The 21,169-nt window shown below is 37.1% G+C and overlaps 1 protein-coding gene across 3 annotated transcripts in view; it reads right to left on the minus strand.

Annotated features, from left to right (window-relative positions):
- Positions 1-21,169, minus strand: part of HMGCLL1 (3-hydroxy-3-methylglutaryl-CoA lyase like 1) — a 76,558-nt gene that overhangs the window by 49,035 nt on the left and 6,354 nt on the right. For all 3 annotated transcript variants that reach the window (XM_072333174.1, XM_072333175.1, XM_072333176.1), the window contains exons 2-5: positions 6,382-6,459; positions 5,504-5,611; positions 2,232-2,327; positions 739-887 (exon numbers count right to left, since the gene is read on the minus strand). In XM_072333174.1, coding sequence (XP_072189275.1) covers positions 739-887; positions 2,232-2,327; positions 5,504-5,611; positions 6,382-6,459 — 431 coding nt within the window. The remainder of the gene's footprint in view (positions 1-738; positions 888-2,231; positions 2,328-5,503; positions 5,612-6,381; positions 6,460-21,169) is intronic.

Below are 21,169 nucleotides of genomic sequence, written 5' to 3' on the forward strand. Positions count from 1 at the left end.
CTAACTTTACTTCTTTTCAGCTGCAGGTATTTCCTGAGCCTGATATAGTTTGCATAACTAGCACTCCTAAGTGAATCCCAGTGCTGAGTTTCATTTTGAAACAATCTTAGATATGAAGCTCAATATAATGCAACAGAAAAGAAAAAGATTGCTGAAGGGCCAGTACTACTCAGGAATTCTGAAATTTTAAAAGAAAATATTCTAGAAAAAGATAAATACTGGGAGATTTCAAAGTTTCATGCAGTAGATATCTTGTATGCTTCAGAGCCTCAAGTTCTCACAACAACATTCAACAAAAATAATTTTTCTTTAGGAATATATCTGTTTCATTATTTTTGTACTTTGATTATACACTGTATGAAGTGATACATCATGAACACTACTACAAATAAAAACATTCAGTATAATTTTTAAGGTTCAGGGAATGGCATCAGTGAAACAAAATAAGGTTTTTTTCTGTCATCTGTGATGATAAAAAAAGTAACAACTGCGTAATAAAATGGATCTGTATATATCCACTGTAATTTTCAGATAAATCTAGTTGCCGCTAATTGTTGCAAGATATAGAACAGAATTACTAAATATATTCACTTTGGAAAATAATATCACAGTAAAGGCTATTATTTCATTAATTTATTACATAAAAATATGATAATGTTCTTTTCTACTGGAAAAAAAAAATAAACTCTCTAATATTATTCTGAAAATTCTATGAGATTTAAGAATTTTTATATTTACCCACGCACTGGAATATTCATATTTCTTGCTGACTTAGCAACTTCTTCAAATTTTTCTATGCTTTCTTCAATAGAACAATTAATATTCATTTTGCTAAAAGATTCAGATGCTGCACCAAATACTGAGACCTCTGTAGCCCCTGCTGCAATCTGAAAAATACATTTCAACAGAACAGAAGTACAACAATACATTAGAGGACGAGATTAAGTATTTAATTCCATAAGAGCTTCTGGAACTTTAAAATACTTTATAAATCTCTATTTCTAAAGTATAAGTTTAATTACTTATTTTTTAATCTATTGCATACAAATCAATCAAATCAAACTTTGAGTTCATTGCCCTATGACAAATTTCTTTCTTCTACTAAGCAATCATGAGCATATAAAAATATATGTATTTTTAAGTGATAAAATTTAAGTTTTAAAATGTAGGAAAATAGAGAATGAAAATAACAATTTATTTTATTTTATTTTTTTTTTTTTCAAAAGAAATGACCATGTAACATCTCTGAAATATTCACCTTCTGTACAAAGTCAGTTCCTTGCTTATCCCAGGAAGCAGATTTTGACCAGAACCCACAAGTACACAGAGCAGCAACATTAACCAACAAGATTTGCTTGATACAGTTGACTGGAGCATCAGCAACAGTAACAAATAAGATCTGCTTAATACAGTTGATCGCAATGATCGAGAGCTCCACTGGTAACAGTGTCATAGCTGAGCAGAGAATATAGAAAGAGGGTGTTTGGATATTGCTGAGAAGAAGTCAGCAGAGGAATCACCTGCAAGTATTTTTGTACTGTTTTCCCTTCAACTATATCACTAAGCAGAGATCTAATATAACTTACACATGTTACCACTGCAGACAATGTTGGCTGACTATTGGTAGCTGACTCACTTATGTATAGAGTTCTAATTAACAGAGATCGCATATGCTGTATGGAAACTGAATGACAGGCTACACCACAACTGTCCATCTGAAAAACAGTATGCCTTCCAAATATGGCCTGTCCTCTTTCAAGGCAAAGCATGAAAGAATGAAACATTTTCAGGAAAAAAACAAAAAAAACCAAAAACAAACAAACAAAAAAAAAAAAAAAAACAAACCCTTCAAAAAACTATGTAAAGACAAGTATCAATATGCACTGCTTTATGAAAACTGAACTATACCATTTTGAGTGTTAACATAATGCATATTTACATTGTATGAACTGGAACAGTTAAGAACTTATGAAATGAAATGAAAAATTTAAAGAATTTAATACATTCCTATAAACCTTTTTCATTTGATTCACTCACTATTTTCTAACGAGAAAAAATTCTGCAGAAACTTTCCCAGTGCCTACAAGTCTAAGAAAGGAAAAGAGTTCTCCTTTTTATGCAAGCATCATTTATATGAATATACAAGGACTGATGGATATTTTCACCAGTGGAAGAAAAAAAACGAAAATATGGAGGAGGTAATTGTGAATGTCTGCTACTAACACACTTACAGCTGAATGAAAACCTTTAAGATTAGGTGTGAGAACATGATACTGGACTCCAGGATGACGCTCAATGCCTCTCATTACTTCTTCGTGATCCGCCATCTAAAATACAGAAATAATTTGCATTGTCAGCCCACAGCTGAGCAATTTTGCCCATGTTCGAAAACAATAAAGTTAACATCACATATAATTCCTATTTTGCATCTTACAGATTTTGAGTTTTAGAAAAATCAATCTACACAGAATGTTTTAAATGCTGTTTACATCAGTTTTCATATAAATTTCCAAACAAACAATACTGATTATTTTCATACTTGGGCAGAGTCAACTTAGGAGTAATGTATGAAAAAATATATAAACTATGAAGCTGTCACTACTTGTTATTTGGAACTCTAAGATGTGAAATACTGAGAGTTTGCAGTATCTGAATCAGAAGTATATTCTAGATTACTAAGTGTCCATACTACCAGCAATCTAGAATCTCACATCACCGGTTTCCTATTATGAAAATGGCTGAATCAAATATATCAGAACAATGCATGCCTGTCTCCAACAGCATAAGCCCAACGTGCACCTAGCAGATACATGGTACGTATGCAGAATGTCTTATAGGCTGATACAACTTATTTCTCATCAGGAATCAAGAAATAGTACAAAGCAAACTTCTGTAATTGCTTCTATGTAAACAATATCAGTCTTTATACCTAACATATTTGATAAACTTACAAAAAACTTTCTGTATTGCCTTATTTAAGAACAGTTTTTCATTCCTCAAATTAATAAAATTTCTGAGGGCAAAGGAGAACATATAAAACTAAATGACTAAATAAATGGCAAATGTTGGAACTAATTCTACATGTTATTGTCCAACTTAAAATATATTAGAAAATCAAAATGACACAGTTTCAAACTGTATAAAACTGCCAGGTCCAAAAAATACCTTATGTAGTATATTTTCCCATTACTATTTTTCCTGTATGTAAAATCCCATTTTCACGTTTCATGATAAAAAAAAAAAAAAAATTAATTGTAGTAAAATATTTATTTTCTAAATGTATTTAAAAATAATATTTCGAATGGTAGGTATTTATAATTTGGGAGCATTTAAGTTATAGGTGTAGGATCCTGTTTACATGGCATCTTGCTACTGTGGAACTTCTAGCATTTTTTCAGCAACAGAATCTCTGTGACAAAGAAAAAGAAAAAAAGAAAAAAAAAAAGAAAAAAAAAGAGAAAAAAGAAAAAAAAAGAAAAAAAAGGAAAAAAAAGGAAAAAAAAGAGTGGATGGGAAGCCATAAAAGAGCTTGAAAGTAACAAAAAGTAACAAGTGAATGAGTAATCCAAACATAACCAAGAATTTTATTCCAACTACTCCTGAAAATAAAAATGAGCAAAGAAAAGACAAACTAAAGACTGCACTTCCTATCAAAGCAACACAATCTTATCTTTTAAATAAAGAAACATTTTAAGCATAACTTAAGTCATTAAAATAAAGTATTCAGATGTGGATTTAAGATAAAAAGGGATTGTTCATTTTTTCTGAAACAGTCACAACAGTGTTAAATTTGATGCTCTTAATGGCTGATAGGAAAAGGAAATAATTAGATAGAAAATGAAGAAGTCCATCTCTTTTTTTTCTTTTAAGACTTTCCCCTCACGTGTTTAAAAACTTTATGTTAGATTCTCTGTTGCTGTAGCAGCAAAGTTTGATGACACTTAGCACAGGCACTTTAATGAGCACAACTGAAAGTACACTGCCACCAAAGAATTTCTGCATTATTGCCATCATCCTTCTTTTATCCTTTCCTTGAGTTCTTCACTGGTGATCCCAGAAACACTGAGATAAATCAGAGTGTGCTCTACAGCCAGTTTGCTCTGCTATCTCAAGAACAAGAAAAAGTATGACCATATCATGTTTTTCTCAGAAGAAAGTCTGGAATACAGTTCACTTTCAGGACACATTCTCAACAGCTTAAACTGGACAAAATTTTTATACATTTTAACAGAAGACGAGCAAATAAAAATGTTAAAAGTTGGCATATTTTCTCACATCAATTATATTCATATTTTACTTCATAAATAATGTGTGGTCCTTATTAGACATACAAATACTCCAATGCTTCTGCGTATACAGGGGAACTTCAGAGTCAGGGAAGTCAGTTGCCTTGGTTTGGTGCTAGGGAACATTTCTGAAGTATCCCCAGTTTGCACATGTTCTGTGCAATTAGGTTTTCTTTCTCTGGCTCTACAGACTTTTTTTATGTTTGGGAGTGATGACTAAGTCTAAGATTTCAGCTTTGAAAGAAAGCAGAAAGCTGAAAGAAGAAAGCTAGAAGTAGAAAGCTAGAAGTAAGAAAAAGCTGGAAGAAGGTTCCGCAGAGGCTCCTCCAAACAGCTCTGTTAAAGACATTTCCCTTTTCAGTCAAAGGCTGAGGCTCTACTGCTTCCTCCCTGCTTGAGGAACAGCACAGCTGTGGAGCAACCAAGCCCATGCTTGGCTATGTATCTGTTGACTGGATTCTGACTATGTTACACAGATAGATGTGACTTCCTGTCTTGAACTGCAAAATCACCATGGACTTGCCTCAGTATGTGTACTCCTGCCAGTCTTGGTTACATTCATCTACCTTGCTCTGTTTCTTGGGCACTGCTGGAGTGACCCTTTGTCAACAAGGCTACAGACTCTGCTACCCTGGTTACTGTGTTTGATTCAGGGTTCCCTTTCCCTTCTGGAGCAATCCATTCTTGCTGTTCCCTCACTCTAACCAGTTTTCCTTAGAACTTTTGTTCAGCTGCTGACACTGCGTTTGCATTCACTGCAGGTGATTCCCACTCCAGGGCATGCAATGTGTGGCTCTGGCTAACATTAGATTATAATTAGAAGCTATAAAGCCTGCATGTTCCAACAAGACCTTCAACGGACACAGGTGAATACAATAAAAATACTTTCAACTTGTTATTTTTCATTGGAACACACTGTGGAACAAAGACATAAAGATAGATAAAGGAACATATGATTCTTATATAAAGGTGCATACATTGAGACTATGTTTTAATTATTAGCTCAACTTCAGCGAATCTAGAGAAAACCATGAAACATGAAAACTGCGTAAATAGCATCTGACAACAGAATCTGATTTTACAGAAACAATGTATTACTCCTGTTCCACATTCTTGGATAAGTACAGTCTGTACAAGTACAGGCTGTACTTTTGGAAAACTCTACCACATGGAATGACATGTAAATTGAAAGTAGAAATTGTGATGCTTTTACACACCTGAGGCACCCATTTGGATGAAACGAAACTGGTCACTTCTATTGCAGGAAGGCCTGTTTTAGAAAGTCGGTTGATTAACTCTATTTTGGTATCAGTTGGGACAATCGCCTGTGAACACAAAGACATTTTAATGTAAAGTATTTCATGAAGTGAGTTATTTTTATAAGTGACATGTTCCTAGCAATAATCAGTACATCTTTTATAGAATAATCAACTACACTCATATTACACTGCTTACTGAGAGCAGAATCTACCATTCAGGGAAAGCACTAAATGGTACACAGGATTCTAGACCATATTTTCCAGCACGAAAATAAAATGAGGAAACACTTCCATTTATGGAAAAAGATTATTGTTTGAGTTTTGACAAACATATTCTGTTTTCAACAGACCCTTCCAATCTACTTCCATACTTCCCTATGCTCCTTTAGGCAAATAATATCAGAGGACTAATATTTATTTTTCTTTCCATAATTTCATTTCATCAGGAATTATGACAAAATCTATCGTACTATTCCTACCATACATATATACCGACATATTCCATATTACAAAGATAGCTAGTGTTTTGCGGTGTTTGCCAATTATGTCATAACAGAATGTGATTAGCTGACAAAAATTTCAGAGGAAAAGAAGGTGGCTGAATAAAATAAAGGCTACTTAATCAAGTATAGCAAGAGGTGATGCAATTTAACTTTCGGCTAAACAGTAATATACTTTAATTCTAACATGCAAGACAGTTATTAATACACATAACTAACTATATTTCCTGTATAAAATGGAAGAAATATAATTAGTATAATGCATGTATTTTACGCGACGAAAAGAAACTGATATTTATGTCAAGATACACACACATGAAAAAAGAAAGAAATTACCTTTTCATTTTGCAAACCATCCCTTGGGCCGACTTCCACAATCTTTATGTACTCAGGCAGACCAGATGCTTGGGATTCCTGAAACAGAAAACAATGAAGACCTCTAAGATAAAAGGCACAGCTTGTACCTGTTCTATTACTCCAGGTATAAAGTCATATTGTCAACAGTAAATTTTTAAAAAATCTGTGAGAATACGTTCCACACCTTGAATTAAGGAATGAAAAGCAGAAGTTATTGACGTGTATGTTCTACAGCTACTGAGGCCACAAATGCTTATTGTAAGAACGTACAGAAAACCATAAGTGAACCTTTTGTTTTACAAAGTGAGAAATATTCCCATTTCTAAAAGCTTCCCAGTGAGCAAGTGTTACCAACCTCCAAACTTTTACCTAAATGTTCTCAATTTAACCAAACAGTTACTTCTGTGTAAAGGTTTGCAAGACTAGGCTATAAATCTGAAAAGAACAGAGCAAAGTCAAGAAACGTTGAAGAGATTATTAGTGAAAGATGAAAGTAATTCCTCTGCTGGAAGATGAAGGCTTTAAAGAAGGATTTAAAGGGGAACAAGGAAGGCCACTGGTAGACAAGAGGAATTTTCCATGTGTAAGAGAAGATTCGAAAAGGCAGGAGGCTCAAAGGAGGGAAAGAAGGCAACAGTAAGGTTATAGGGCTAAGGAGAGCATGGGGAGTCGAAGGGGGAGGAACAAGAAACAAGAGCAGAAAAGCAGGTGAGGGGAAATGAAACTTCCTTTTTTATTATTTAGCTGCTCTGTTATTGAATCAAGTTGACAGGTGCGGCAGTTAATGTAACCTGCACCTTGAAGTCCTGAAACACTTCAGAGTAGTTGCTTAGATTGACCCTAAAATGCTTTGTGTCTTTAAAAAACAAATCAAACAGCCATCTTCGGGCAGGCAGCCAGCTCCTGGATGAACAGACAGGATGAAGAATACAGGCAGCCCCACCAGGAGCTCCAGAGGTGCCCTGTTTTCTATATTGCATTGAATCCAGAATTCTATTAGGTGTCTTCAGTTCGTGCTAAAGCCCTTAATGGGATTAGTGCAAGCTACTTGTGGGACTGCATCTCTCTCACAACCATGACCTCCCCTGGCAGCTAAACTCCACTGCATCCATGAAGCTGTCAGCTCCAGGGGACCAATCCTGTATGCAGGAGTCAGAGCTTGCACAGAGATCAGGCACAGCCCGCAGAAGTTGTTTGTGCCATACATGAGTAAGACCACCAATCTCACAACATTCAAAATGTGTGCTTCATCCCTTCCTTGTTAGTAACATCAGAGTAGTTCCAATCAAAGTGCTGCTAATTTCTCCTCACAGCAATGGAAAGAAAATGAGTCATCTGCACCACACTTCTACAGCACCTTTGGTTCTCCCTTGTGTTCTCAGCACCTGAGGATTAAAGGAAGCTCTCTGCAGTAACAGGAGACATACTGGCCAAAACACAATAAACATATTTCAGTGCATTTACTGTATATTTATCTGAGCACAGTAAAAAGAATGGGAAACAGCTGTATAGTATCTATTTGATCACGTGGAACATCTGGTAAGTTAAAACTTTGTCAGCCTGTGCTAAGCCCACACTCGCTGACAGTATAAACCTACTTAAATGGGAAGGTAAAACCTTCACATCTGCTGCATATTGTTCCTCTTCTTTTTTTCCCCCCTCGAGTTATTTTCACAAATATGGCACAGCTTCAAGCATAAATCTGGATTATTTCATGATTATAGATCCTTCTTGTTACAAGACAAATGCCACAGTGTTGCTGTGAATAAAACTGTGACTGGGAGGAAAAAAAAAAAAAAAAAAGTGGGGGGAGAAAGAAAAAAATAAAATAAAATAAGAAGCTAAAATAGATAATGCAAAGTTTAATTCAGAGTATGAAAAATATCCATAAAACTTTGGTGGCAAAAATGTTCAACTCCTAGGCCAAATCCTGTAAATCCTGCTCAGTCCCTACTGTGGTAAAACTTCCAGTCAAGTGGAAGAGCTGTACTTGTCCTTACAGAACAACTCACACAGCTGTACTATGTGTTGTAGCCACTTACATGGCCAGTCAATTGGAGTTCTGCAGCCTTCAGACTTCACAGAGGACAGAGCAAATGATGCTGCAGAAAGCCATTCCAGTACAGATTTATATTTTCCACTTGTGATATTACATGCATACATATCTGATTTTCTCTGTAGCCCTCTTGCTCATTAGTCAGTTCCAATTTAAACTCTATTCTTGACCATAACACTGACCAAAGGGTACAGGATGATTTTCATGAAGACAAGTCACAAAATGGAAATTCGTGGCAGTGCTACAGACAAATCCTGACTCCCTTCATGCTGATGAACTTAGAGTAAGTTTAGAGTAAACATAGAGCTTAGAGTAAACATCTTGGCTCTCAGACCAGGAAAGACTTCTTTGGCATTACATTTCATCTGGTTTCACCTATTATATTCTATTGCTCTGTCCTCAAGGTCACCCAGTTCTTCCTGTGTGCTATCCAGTACGGTACTGACATGGTTGTCTTTCTGTCATCACTAGACATTACCACCCTGATATTTCATAATTAAAACATGTGGACTACCACGAGCACCTCATTTTAGCAAAAATACATTCAACTCAATATATTTGAGTTAGCATTATTGAAGAAACACATTAAACAAAATGACCTGAGGATCTCCACCAGCAATGCCTCTTCAGTCTAATACATCTGCTTTCAACATAATCTCTTATTTCCTCCTCAGCCAGCTTCTTACTCATCTCACAATTCTTCTTCTCATCATCCTTCTCCCCAGCACAACACACAGACTCTCTTGTGCTGTACTGCCAAAGCTCAGGTAACAAGTAAAGGACACAAATACAAATTCAGCCCCCTGTGTACTATTTGCACATTTTACAGTACATAATCACTGAATAGAACTCAGAAATAAAACAGGGGCTTTGTGACTACATATGCCAACTTCTCAGGTGACATTTGTTACAGTCTGTATTCAAATTGAATTCAAGGGGAAAGAAATGTCTCTTCACCTTCATTTCACTTGTCCTATGCTCATGGGACTCAATAACCAAGCAGTTAGGACCTTCATCCAAGAAGCTGAAGATACATACTTGAAAATGGAATCAGAAAATGAGACTCCCTGCTTTCTTGCTTGGTCTTCTGATCACAGTGTCACACTTGCAGAATATCTGGATGCCACTTAAAACACAGCTGAAGAAGTGAGCACAGGCCACTAGTCATCTGTGCCAGGGTCTACGCCATTTGCATTCACTAGGCAAACATTAAATCCACAGAACAGACCAAAGTCTTTAAGAGTTTACATGGAGTTTAAACACTTCTGGTTTCTATCTGGATGGCCCTAGACCTTAATCGGGACTTTGTGAACTGAGTGATGGAGTCCCCTTTACTCTAAAACAGTTATTTTAAATGTGCGCCTTCCCCTTGGGTAAATGGGAAGAGTTTTCGGAACCAGCGAAGAAAAAGACTTAAGAGACCTTTGATACCTTTAAGTACGGCATTAAATGAACTATTTCTGTAATAAACAGATAAATGAGAAATAGTTTTTATATTTGAAGAGAATCCAAAAAAAGATGAACCGTACAGAAATAAACAAGTATTTATGATACACTAAGCATGTAAGGCAAATCAGTCTTGTTTTAGAAAAAAATAACACTTAATTGTATTATATGAACTACTTTCATGTAATGAAGTATAAAAAGTAGTTATGGCAGATACTTAGAGGTGACTGTTTATTGAATTATATACTGGCTCAGTTAAAGAGTAATGACTAGCAAAGCACGATGTTTGAAATATCAAGAAGGAAATAGATGACATAAAAGACTAAGAGCCTGGAAAATTTGTTTTTTCCATGTATCGAGCCTTGCCAAGGGAGAACAAAAAGCATATAAAACCACAAAAAACTGCCTCCCTCAAAACAGAACCCAGCCAAAAAGTCTAAAAAAAAAAAAAAAAAAAAAAAAAGAGGAAAAAAAAAGGAATTAGAAGAAGGAAAGCTATACCATTCAGCTCGAGTCACTGGATGCCAAATTTCTGCAAGGAAGTATTTTTCCTGAGTTATAAATAGCTGAAAAATCAAGTTTATTATAGAAAATCCTAGTAATCCTTAATTAGAGCAGTGCAATTTAACATAACCATAAATGTAATCAAATTAAATAAACATGTTTTCTTAAGCTCTGTCACTGCTTCAAAAATTCTAATAAAGGCACCGAGGTTTATTCAGACTTCTCACTTTCATTCCATGCAGCTCATCTACATGGGGATTAACAGCACTGGCAAATATTACCCAGAGATGATCAAAAGTAACTAAAGAGACCCAAAACCAAGGGAGAATAAGCTGAACATTTGGTCTTTTCAATCTAATCGAGATGAAGCCTCTGCTTTCCTTTTCCACAAGGTGGTGTTCTGCCACAGAGGACAAGTGAGCAAAAGCAGGTCCATCTGATAGCATATGTGCTCAAGAGAATGGCTTTAAAGACAAATCAGCAGGGATGTGGCATTATGACCTTGTATGCACACGTGCAGCAACATGGATAAATGCCCAAAAACTGAGTAAAGGCTCTGAGATTACAAAAAAAAACCACCCAAACAATTGCTGGAAGGAGAACAAAGAAAACAGTGGTCAATTTTCTGAATGCACAGACATCTCTAAACTTTACAAGACATAGAAGAAATAAACAGGAAAAAAATAAAATATTACTACACATCAATGATTGAAGTGATAGAGAGCAGAGACTTGTTTATACAGTTCACACCATAAGAAGATGGATATAAAATATATTAATTCCCAATTTAACCAGGGAAAAAGGTGGGGAGATTCACCCGGAGATATGAAGAATATATACAGAGATTCAGAAAATGGAGGGACACACCTGGTGAATATTCCCCTCATGAGGCCCCCTCCGGAGTATTGCGTTCAGGTCTGGGGCCCCCAGTACAAAAAAGACAAGGAGCTGTTGGAGAGGTTCCAGAGGAGGGCCACAAAGAAAATCAGAGGGCTAGAGCTCCTCCCCTGCAAAGACAGGCTGAAGGAGCTGGGCTTGTTCAGTCTGGAGGAAAGAAAGCTGTGGGGTGACCTAATTACAGCCTTTCAATACCTGAAGGGAGCCTATAAACAGGAGGGGAGTCACCTCTTTGGAAGGGTAGATAGCAGCAGGAAAAGGGGAAATGGGTTTAAGTTGAAGGAGGAATGATTTGGGTTGGATGTCAGGGGGAACTTCTTTACTATGAGAGTAGTGAGGCACTGGAATAGGCTCAGAGAGGTTGTGGATGCTCCATCCCTGGAGGTGTTCAAAGTCAGGTTGTATGGGGCCTTGGGCAGCTTGGTCTAATATTAAATGTGAAGGGTGGTGGCCCTGCCTGTGTCAGGGGGATTGGAGCTTCATGATCCTTCAGGTCCCTTCCAACTGAAACCATCCTATAACGTGCTCATGAATCTATGATTCTATGAAAACGATAAACTGAGCATCCATCCTAGAATGTCTACTGCATGCCTCTGACATGACTGATGTATGGCCACTAGCCAGGAGCACATATCAAAATAATTCATCAGCCCTTGAGAAATTTTCCACAAGTAAATTGTTCATTTCATACTATTACAGACTCATAACTCGAACAGAAATACCACAGTCAAATACTTTGGAAATGCTTTAGATGGCAGGACTGAAATTCAAAATTCCATTTCCACACTGGAGAAACAAACAGAGAACCACAGAATGTTTGAGGTGGAATCATGGAATCACAGAATTGTAGGGGTTGGAAGGGACCTCTAGAGATTATCGAGACCAACCCCACTGCCAAAGCAGGCTCCCTACATCACGTCACACAGGTAGGTGTCCAGGCGGGTCACCCTCACCATAAAGAAGTTCTTGGGCACATTTGTGCAGAACTTCCTATGCTGAAGTTTCGGCCCATTACCCCTACCCTGTCCCCATGCACTACTGAAAAGAGACCAGCCTCACCACTATGGCCCCCACACCTCAGGTATTTATAAACCTTGATCAAATCCCCTCTCAGCCTTCTTTTCTCAAGGCTAAACAGACCCAGATCACTTAGTCTCTCCTCATAGGGGAGATGCTCCAGGCCCTTCACCATCCTTGTGGCCCTCCGCTGGACTCTTTCCAAGAGATCCCTGTCTTTTTTGTACTGGGGAGCCCAGAACTGGACACAGTATTCCAGATGAGGCCTCACCAGGGCAGAGTAGAGGGGAAGGATCACCTCCCTCGACCTGCTGGCCACGCTCTTTTTAATGCACCCCAGTATACCATTGGTCCTTTTGGCTACAAGGGCACACTGCTGGCTCATGGCTAACCTGTCATCCACCAGGACGCCCAGGTCCCTCTCAGCAGAGTTCCTCTCCATCAGGTCTTCCCCCAGCCTGTACTGGTGCATGCAATTATTTCTTCCTAGGTGCAAGACTGGAAGGAAGGAAACTCTGGATGTCATCTCGTCCAGCATCCCCTACTGGAACACAATGCATTTAAATGAAGCAATGCATAACACTTAGGATTATCATTACTGTATGTAATCCCTATTGACTAATTAAATACTGTCTGATTAATTATCATACTTAGTACTGACTGATTAATTAAAATAATTGTTGTATGTTTGTCTTTTACAAATTCTATTTTGCTCATTTCTCCAGTTTGACAATTCTGACCAAAACCAAAGAAGATACTTGGAAAATTCAGAAGATGGATGGTACCTGACAAAACGATTTTACAGAAAAGTACTGGGATATCAAACCAAACAGCAAACTGAATATGAGTCCATAACACCACACTTAAAAAAAGATAGCAAAATAATAAGCCTCATCTTAGGATACAAACATGTCAGAAATTTAAAAGCATGGCACTTGGTGAGTAGAAATAGTAGGCCTAGTTTTGGACTATCTGCTTCAAAAAGAAGAATTCAACCAACCAAAAAGAAGCAAAACAGATAATCATAGTAATTTGTTAATGAACTTAATTCTATAAAGCAGAGTTGTATGCAGAGTTAACATTCACATGCAAAGAACCCACTACCTCCCTGGGCAACATGCACCAGTATTTGACCACTCCCACAATACATTTTTTCTGATCCTTAAATGTAATTTATCCTCCAGTATGCGCCCACTGCCTCTTGATGCGTCACTGAGAAGAGCTTGACTTCTCCCCATTGGGTATTTATTAATATATACATCATTAAGATGTTTAAAATCTGTTCTTCGGGCTAAAAAATCTCAACTCTTTCAACCTCCCCTCATCTGAGGGATGCTCCCATTCATTGCCATCTTTGTGGCCCTTTGCTGGACCCAATCTAGTACATCCACATGACTTCTAAGGGGAAGTAAACATACAGCTACTACTTTAGTCAACCTCTTCAAATTTAATTCAAATGTGCCTATAACTTTTATTAGAGGGCTTGTGAGAGCTCATGAAAGAGTAGTGATTTAGATATATCGGGAAATTACCTGAACAGAGAATTCATTATTGCAAAGTAATACATCTAACATTTCCACCATCAATACCTTTAATTGTGAAATCCAAATATAATCTGCTATCACACCTATTAAATTGTTGCAAGGCTGTTTACAACTAAATACAAGTCATTCAAAAACGAAATAAATGTGATTTTACACAAGGGGAATTCAGCCAAACTATAAATGCTTATGCTGCCAGAATTGACAGTTCTTTGGTATAATTAGGTTAATAAAGAGGACTGTAATAGTCAAGAGAAAACTCAAATCACCAAGGTTGGAAATGAACTCAAGATCCTTCAGTCCAACCATCCACTTAGCAATATTGGTGGTCAGAAAATTCATCAATTGCAAAGAATATTAACTTGCAATAAGTAAGAAAAATCTGCTACCACTGTTACAAATTACATTAAACAATTTTTTAAAAGCAAATATGATCCGTTCATTACTATTCCTTTTGGAAATCCTTTAGAATAGAATGGAATAGAATAGAAAGCTACTCTGGTCAAGGTTTAAAAGCAGTATTCACCTAAAGCTTAAGAAAACTGTACACTGGTTGAACCTGGCTACCATCCCCAGCCCCAAGGCCATTCTAATCTCCCCTCCCTCAGCCAGATGCGGGGCAAATATTTATTTACCATGAGTGACCTTAAGTGCTATGAGCAGAATATAGCCTGCTTCTCCTTTTCTTTGTCCCTTTCCATCAGTCGCACCTACACAAAACGGTTAGTAGTTCTTAGCGGCCACTACTGCAAGTAAAGGCCAGCAATGTAATATGTTCCACAGTAGCAGCTGTAAGCTCTTTCTGAAAATTAGTGTTTGGACATTAACTCTCTCTGATCCCACTGCATTGCTTCCTCATCCAGTGGAGGCTGCAGTTATCAGATGCTACGAGAGTCATACCAAAGGATAAGTCCTGATAGGACATGGGCTCTAAATACAAGCAGAGGCCTCTGGCATGAAAAATACAGCAAACTTCCAACTAACAGGAAAAGAGCTCCGTCTGATACACAAATACAAATCCACTCAAAAGAAAAAGAAAGTGGATGCTGCCATGTTAGGCCACATTTTGCTAAGAAAACCCGAGTACTTCACCAGAGTACTAATAAGCATGTTACACCTGTTTCCCAGCTTGGTATCTCCTAGATCTTAGCAAAATGCAGCAAGATATTTCGTATAACAACAGATTAAATAAAGCAACCCCTTTCTGGATGAAAGAACACCTGTTTAGGGCCAAACATAGAAAAGCATCTTTTCCAAACAATTTTACAGAGTCCATAAATCAATACAATCTCTGCTTGCAGGAGCCAAACACTGGGAATAAGAGAAGTTTTCACCTCAGACCTTTTTCCTTTACAGCAGACTAAAGAGGTGATCTCTCGCATCTTTTGTGTGCAACACCTGCTGGGTATTGTTTTCTATGATGCAGTTTACCCTTGGCTTGCAGCGGATGTCCGTAGCTGATCAGAGATGCAAATAAAACCTGCAGCTGCTTCCATCAGATAGTTTGCCTGTATAACCAATTCTAGTGAACTCAGCTTGAACTACAAATACACACAGATTAAAACCCTGACTCCTTCCTTCTTGTTTAACTGAAAGAGCAGTCACACATTTGAATACTGTTTAGGAATGTCTACTTCTACATTTCTTTTAAAAGCCTAAGTACTAATATTTCATTAATACATTTTTAGTACAGAAAATAAGTTCTTTCCTATTATATTATTCAAACTACATGAAAGATTATACCAACATTCTTTCTTAGACTATTTCTCATTTTCCCTCTTTTATGAGTTCAAAAGTAATACAAACAGGCTTAAAGTCTCCTCATCACTTTTTTATCATATCGTGCATTTGGATTGCTTTCTGAAACTACTCCTGTTACTTAAACAAATTGCACTGGCTATCATACTGATCTCACCGTATTCTGTACTTATTAATGACATCTCAGTTTCCTCATAAACTGGATTTTCTTCTTGATCTCTTCATTATTCGATGCAAGCACAGAATGTAAAAGTATTATTTCTTCCAGGTTTGAAGAACTATACGGAAATACTACATCAGGCATGTGCAATTTTTTCCCCCCAATGGCAGTATATAAAACAATGAGTTGCTAGACTATATTATTTGGCATCAGTTCTAATGCAGTCTACTGCTTTGTAACTCTTCATGTATTGCTTCTAACCCCAAAACAGTGCAAAGCACAGGTACAGTGAAATAACAGAACACAAACTGGTGGTTATGTCTCAGGTACACAGTAACAGCTATGCTAGAGAGAAAATTAGCAACAGTAAATAAGAGAGCAAAACCTAGTAAGACTACCTAATCATACAACCACAGAATGGACTGAGTTGAAACAGACCTTTAAGACCATCTAATTCCAATCCCCCTGCTATAGGCAGGGACACCTCCCACTAGAACAGGTTGCTTAAAGCCCCACACAGCCCCACGGAGGGGGCATCCCCAACCTTACTGGGCAACCTGTTCCAGCATTCCAACCTGTCCGGGCAGATGCAGGCTATTCAAACTGCTGTTCTGACAGCCTTGAGGATATGAAATGTCAGGAACTGCAGACTGAATGTCCAGCAATAGTAGCAGCTAGTTCTAACAGCAACTGCAAATCATGCCCTATTCCCTGCCAGGATGTTGGATGCTCTGAAATGAGCGGAACTATCACAAAATACTCAGAAGAATAAAATCAAGTCCATAGGCTATTCTAAGCTTATTCCAAGATATTCCTCCTCATTCGTGCATGTATATGACATAAAGTATTGTGACAGAACAAAAATGTTAAACAGAGTATGTCAACTAACAGACTCCTGGATGAATCTGAACTCTGAATTATCACGGACAACTTGAATTGCCATTTTCTAAATGAAAAAAATTTTCTACAAATGGAGAGCATGTGTTATCACAGAAGTTTGCATACAAGTGTCAATCACAGCTAACAATAGTTCATGCAACCTAAAAGCAGACAGATGTTCCGTAGTCACAGATGACTGTGTAATGTTTGCAAAATAATGATGAAGGGAATGTATTACTAGAATCAGGCAGTAGCAGAGGCACTGATGACCACAGTTAGACTTGTGTTACAGGGGAATCATTAATAACAAACAGTACTACAGGCCTATTGTTAGTAAGATCCCAGCACTGCTGGTCACTTTAACAAAAACTAAAAATGAATTTTCAGGACAGAGTGTATATGTTACCATTTTCTGTTTTCCTAAATGCTCCCCTTGGCTAACAAGCAGCATTTCTCCATTAACCAAGTTGATTTGCAGCCAACTCACTTTCATCCATTTCCCTATCTTGGTCAAAGTCTGGAAAAGCAATTATACTCTGCCATCTGGGTTGGATGAAAAGGATACAGAGAACTGTGATCAACAGCATACTGATGACACTGGAGCCAAAACCTCCCACACTTTCCTTTACTATTATTTATGGTAATAGTATTATGGTGTGTATGGTGTTCTACAGGCAAGACTGAAGACAGAATTCTAGAATGTAGAAAGAGTGGTGTTTTTCCACACACTGAAAAAGCAGAGGCATGATCATCATTACAAGACCAACATGTGAAAGCAATTTGCCCTTTATAATACTTCAAGCTATCAATGGCAAAAAAAAAAAATGAATACACTGACAAGGCAGTCCATTCACCCTATCAGATATGCTCTTTGAATACCTCATTGTCAATAAAAGTGAGTTATGTTTAGATCCTTGAGAATTCAAGTAAAAAGCTGGAAGCAAATAAACTATCCTCAATTATTAGTGTCATCAAAATCACCTTCTGTGTCCAAAACCAATACCTAATCAAGGAAATTTTTAGCTCAAGTACAGCTGGGCTGGTCTACTGCTGCTTTTTCCACAGCTCTCCCCAAAAGACACTGATAAAAATGACAGTAATTTAATGATTATTTATTTAGCCACAGTTGGCAACTTTTATTCCAGGAGAATCTGAGATCTATGAAGCTCCTTAGAAGAGTAACATCTGTAAGGTGTTACCATAATAATTTCCCAATAGCAGGAAGGAAATTATGGTATCTTGAACACTACAACATTCTCAGTGTTATAAGAATGTTCCACTTTTCACATCAGAATCAGTAAATTGTGATTATATTTAAAGAATATCAATTTCTGACCATTTAAGTGATAACAATTAAAGATACTGAAATTTCTCCTTATCTAAAATTCAGAAAAATACAGGTATGCTGCCACACTTTAAAATAAATATATTATTTATCATCTTACTTCAAAGCAAATAGAATTATATGTCACTGTAAAGATATGTTATGTATACTTGAGGCTTCTGACAAACTGGTTAAGTTTCCAATGTATAGTATGTATTATGAACAGACACCAATGTATAAAATTTTAACGTATCTAATCATGCAAACATGAAAACAGTGAAGTGGAAAAGGAAGAAGAATATGAGTGGTACTGGAGAAACTGTGACAAAGAGAAAAACGGAATGGAATCATATCACTTCAGACTACTTTGGAAAAATAAAGGTTGTCATGGCAAAAGTAATCATGGGATCTCCTGATGTTTAATTGCTTCCACTTCTTGACCTTGCAAAGACTTTTTTTCAGCCTTAATATTCTGGAAACTAAGAGACACAACATATGAAAAGAAGAATGCACTGCTGTAGGATTGATAATAAGACCAGTGGGTCAGTGTTAACTAAATGTAAAATATGTAAATAATATCTAAAATTATCATTATTAGCTGTCCTTTCTTTTTACTAACAAAGGATTGCTCTAAACTCTGAAGATAGATGATAACCATTAGGGTCTAAACGGCAATCCAAGTTCTTTACTATGAGAGTGGTGAGGTGTTGGAACATGCTTCCCAGAGAGGCTGTAGATGCCCCACCACTGGAGGTGTTCAAGGCCAAATTGGACGAGGCCCTGGGCAGCCTGGTGTAGTATTAAATGGGGAGGTTGGTGGCCCTGCATGTGGGAGGTGGGTTGGAGATTCATGATCCTTAAGGTCCCTTCCAACCCAGGCCATTCTGTGATTCTGTGATTCTGTGAATCCAGCAATACCACTAAGCCCAAAATGTCCACACATGACCTTACTGATAAAACTGAATTGGAATTTAAGATATGTGAACAAGAATATATCAACACTACACTGTTGTCTACAGGTTTGCTTAGTAAAGTCAATTTACACCTTCACATATACAGTCTTAAGACAAAATGTAGGACATAGGGACCTGTGGCCTTTTTGGGACATGGAGTACAAGATATGATAGAGCATCTTAGATGACATTTCTCAGCACCATCAGCAATGGCCAAAAGCATACAGAACAATTCAATGGAGTAATATGGGCACAATTCAGATGGTTAATTACAAGCACTTTTTGAGATGTGTCCTACTTGACTGCCAGCTACCATTACACAGATCTCCCATAAATCCTGTTTGGTACTGGCCAACATTCTGAGATGTCTCAGTTACCTTGGATCTTCTCAAACAGTACCAGTCAACTACACTTAAGCAACTTCATCAAGTTCTAAAGATGAAAAGACGACAGGAAGGGAGGTAAGACAATTCTCAAGCACCAGCACATTCCTCTCCATACAGCCAACAGCCAGCTGGGTTCATAGCTAAACTAAGCCATTTCCATACCATTTAGGCAAAGTGACAAATAGTAGGTCCAAGCAGCTTCCCTATCCTTTCTCTTCTCTTTCCCAATATATTCTTATTTTAAGCTGTTTTGCCATTTATGAAGCCAACACATAGTTCAACTCAAATTACGTTTCCAAGCTTTTAAAAATTCAGCTGTGATCAGCTATAGATTCAGTTAAATCTTTTTCCTAATCCCAGTGTTCCACATGATATACCTTCATCACATAGCTTGCTCCCCCATTTCTCACATACTAACACCAATATTTAATCTCATCTTAACTACTTGCATTAAAAGTAAACCCTAAAGCCACATATAGTTCCTTTCCAGATGCTGCTGTTCAATTATTTCCCAGTGGGTTTCACCTAACATTCCACCCATGTCCTCTGGCGCTTCAGTCCACATCTCATGCATTCAAAGCCTTTAAACTTTTTCTTTTTTTCCAAGAAACTCATAAACTAACACCTTTATTCTCATACAAAACAGCTAACATCTGTGGACAAAAAAAAAAAAAAAAAAAAAAAAAAAACCAACAACCAGCCAAACAAAGAAGAAATATCTATCGAGTCTATCCAGTACAGCTTTTTACCAACACACTCTTAGCAGTTTTTGCGTGTAATAAATCTTTTTTTTTTTTTTTTTTTTTTTTTAAAGCTGCTGAGAAGCACTCTTAAATACATTTAATCTAGCTAATACATTCAAACGGAATATAAAAATTGGAGTAAGTTTCATTCATTTATATCAAGCCAAAAAATAAATCTCTGTTTAACAAAGGAATAATCTAATAACAGCATGAGGTACCACAACACTTGAGATAGGGAGCAAGTAATGTACTCCCTATCCCCCGCAGCTTCTGTTTCACAATCAGATTTTGTCTCAAACAATGGTCAAAATCTTCACTGCCAATCATTACATCTAACCCAGTCAAAGTCTGGAAAGTTGATTACTTTCAACTCAATACCTTAAGAAACCTTAAAACTAACCCTGTAAGGTTTTTCTGTTTTTTGACTCCTTTGGAGCAAGATATTGATTAAAATGCCAGAAAGTCAGAAAAATAAAGTCCGTATCTGATTCATAATCTCCTGAATAAACTCTTTATTCATTAAATCCTACGTCCCTACCAATACATTGCAAAACTGAAAAGAAACCTTTTATCTCCACTCCACTACTCAGCTTTATAGTTTGTGCACAATTTTGACATTTCTGTCCCATGAGGTCTATGCCTGTGTAAACCACTAATACAGCAGCAATAAAATATTTCCCTTTTGCTGAAAAGCTAAAATGCTGAATTAGCTTTACTGGTATTTAGCACAGTTGGAAAGCCTGATTTTGATCACGCAGTTACAGGCCTCATATTACATGCTCTTATCTCAGACGTTCCAAATCAGCCAATAAAGCAAGTTTTCTGAGAGCTTCAATATCCTGCTGAGTTCTTCCACGTGACAGAAAATAGATGGGTTAGACAGTCAAAGGGAACCTTTTCCTATAAATTTGTGTCTGGCAGCTTGTCTTTCACATTCTTAAAATTAACATCTTTCTGTTCCAGTATTTTCTGAAGATCAGTTAATTGATGAGCCTTACTTACAAGCAGCTGGGTGAATGGTCCTTGATGGCACTACTAGTGCACCAGGGTCCACGTGTACAAGATGATGTGCACTGGCACACACTTCAGCACACATTCCCCAG

Source organism: Excalfactoria chinensis, chromosome 3 (genome assembly GCF_039878825.1).
Source record: "Excalfactoria chinensis isolate bCotChi1 chromosome 3, bCotChi1.hap2, whole genome shotgun sequence".
NCBI lineage: Eukaryota > Metazoa > Chordata > Aves > Galliformes > Phasianidae > Excalfactoria > Excalfactoria chinensis.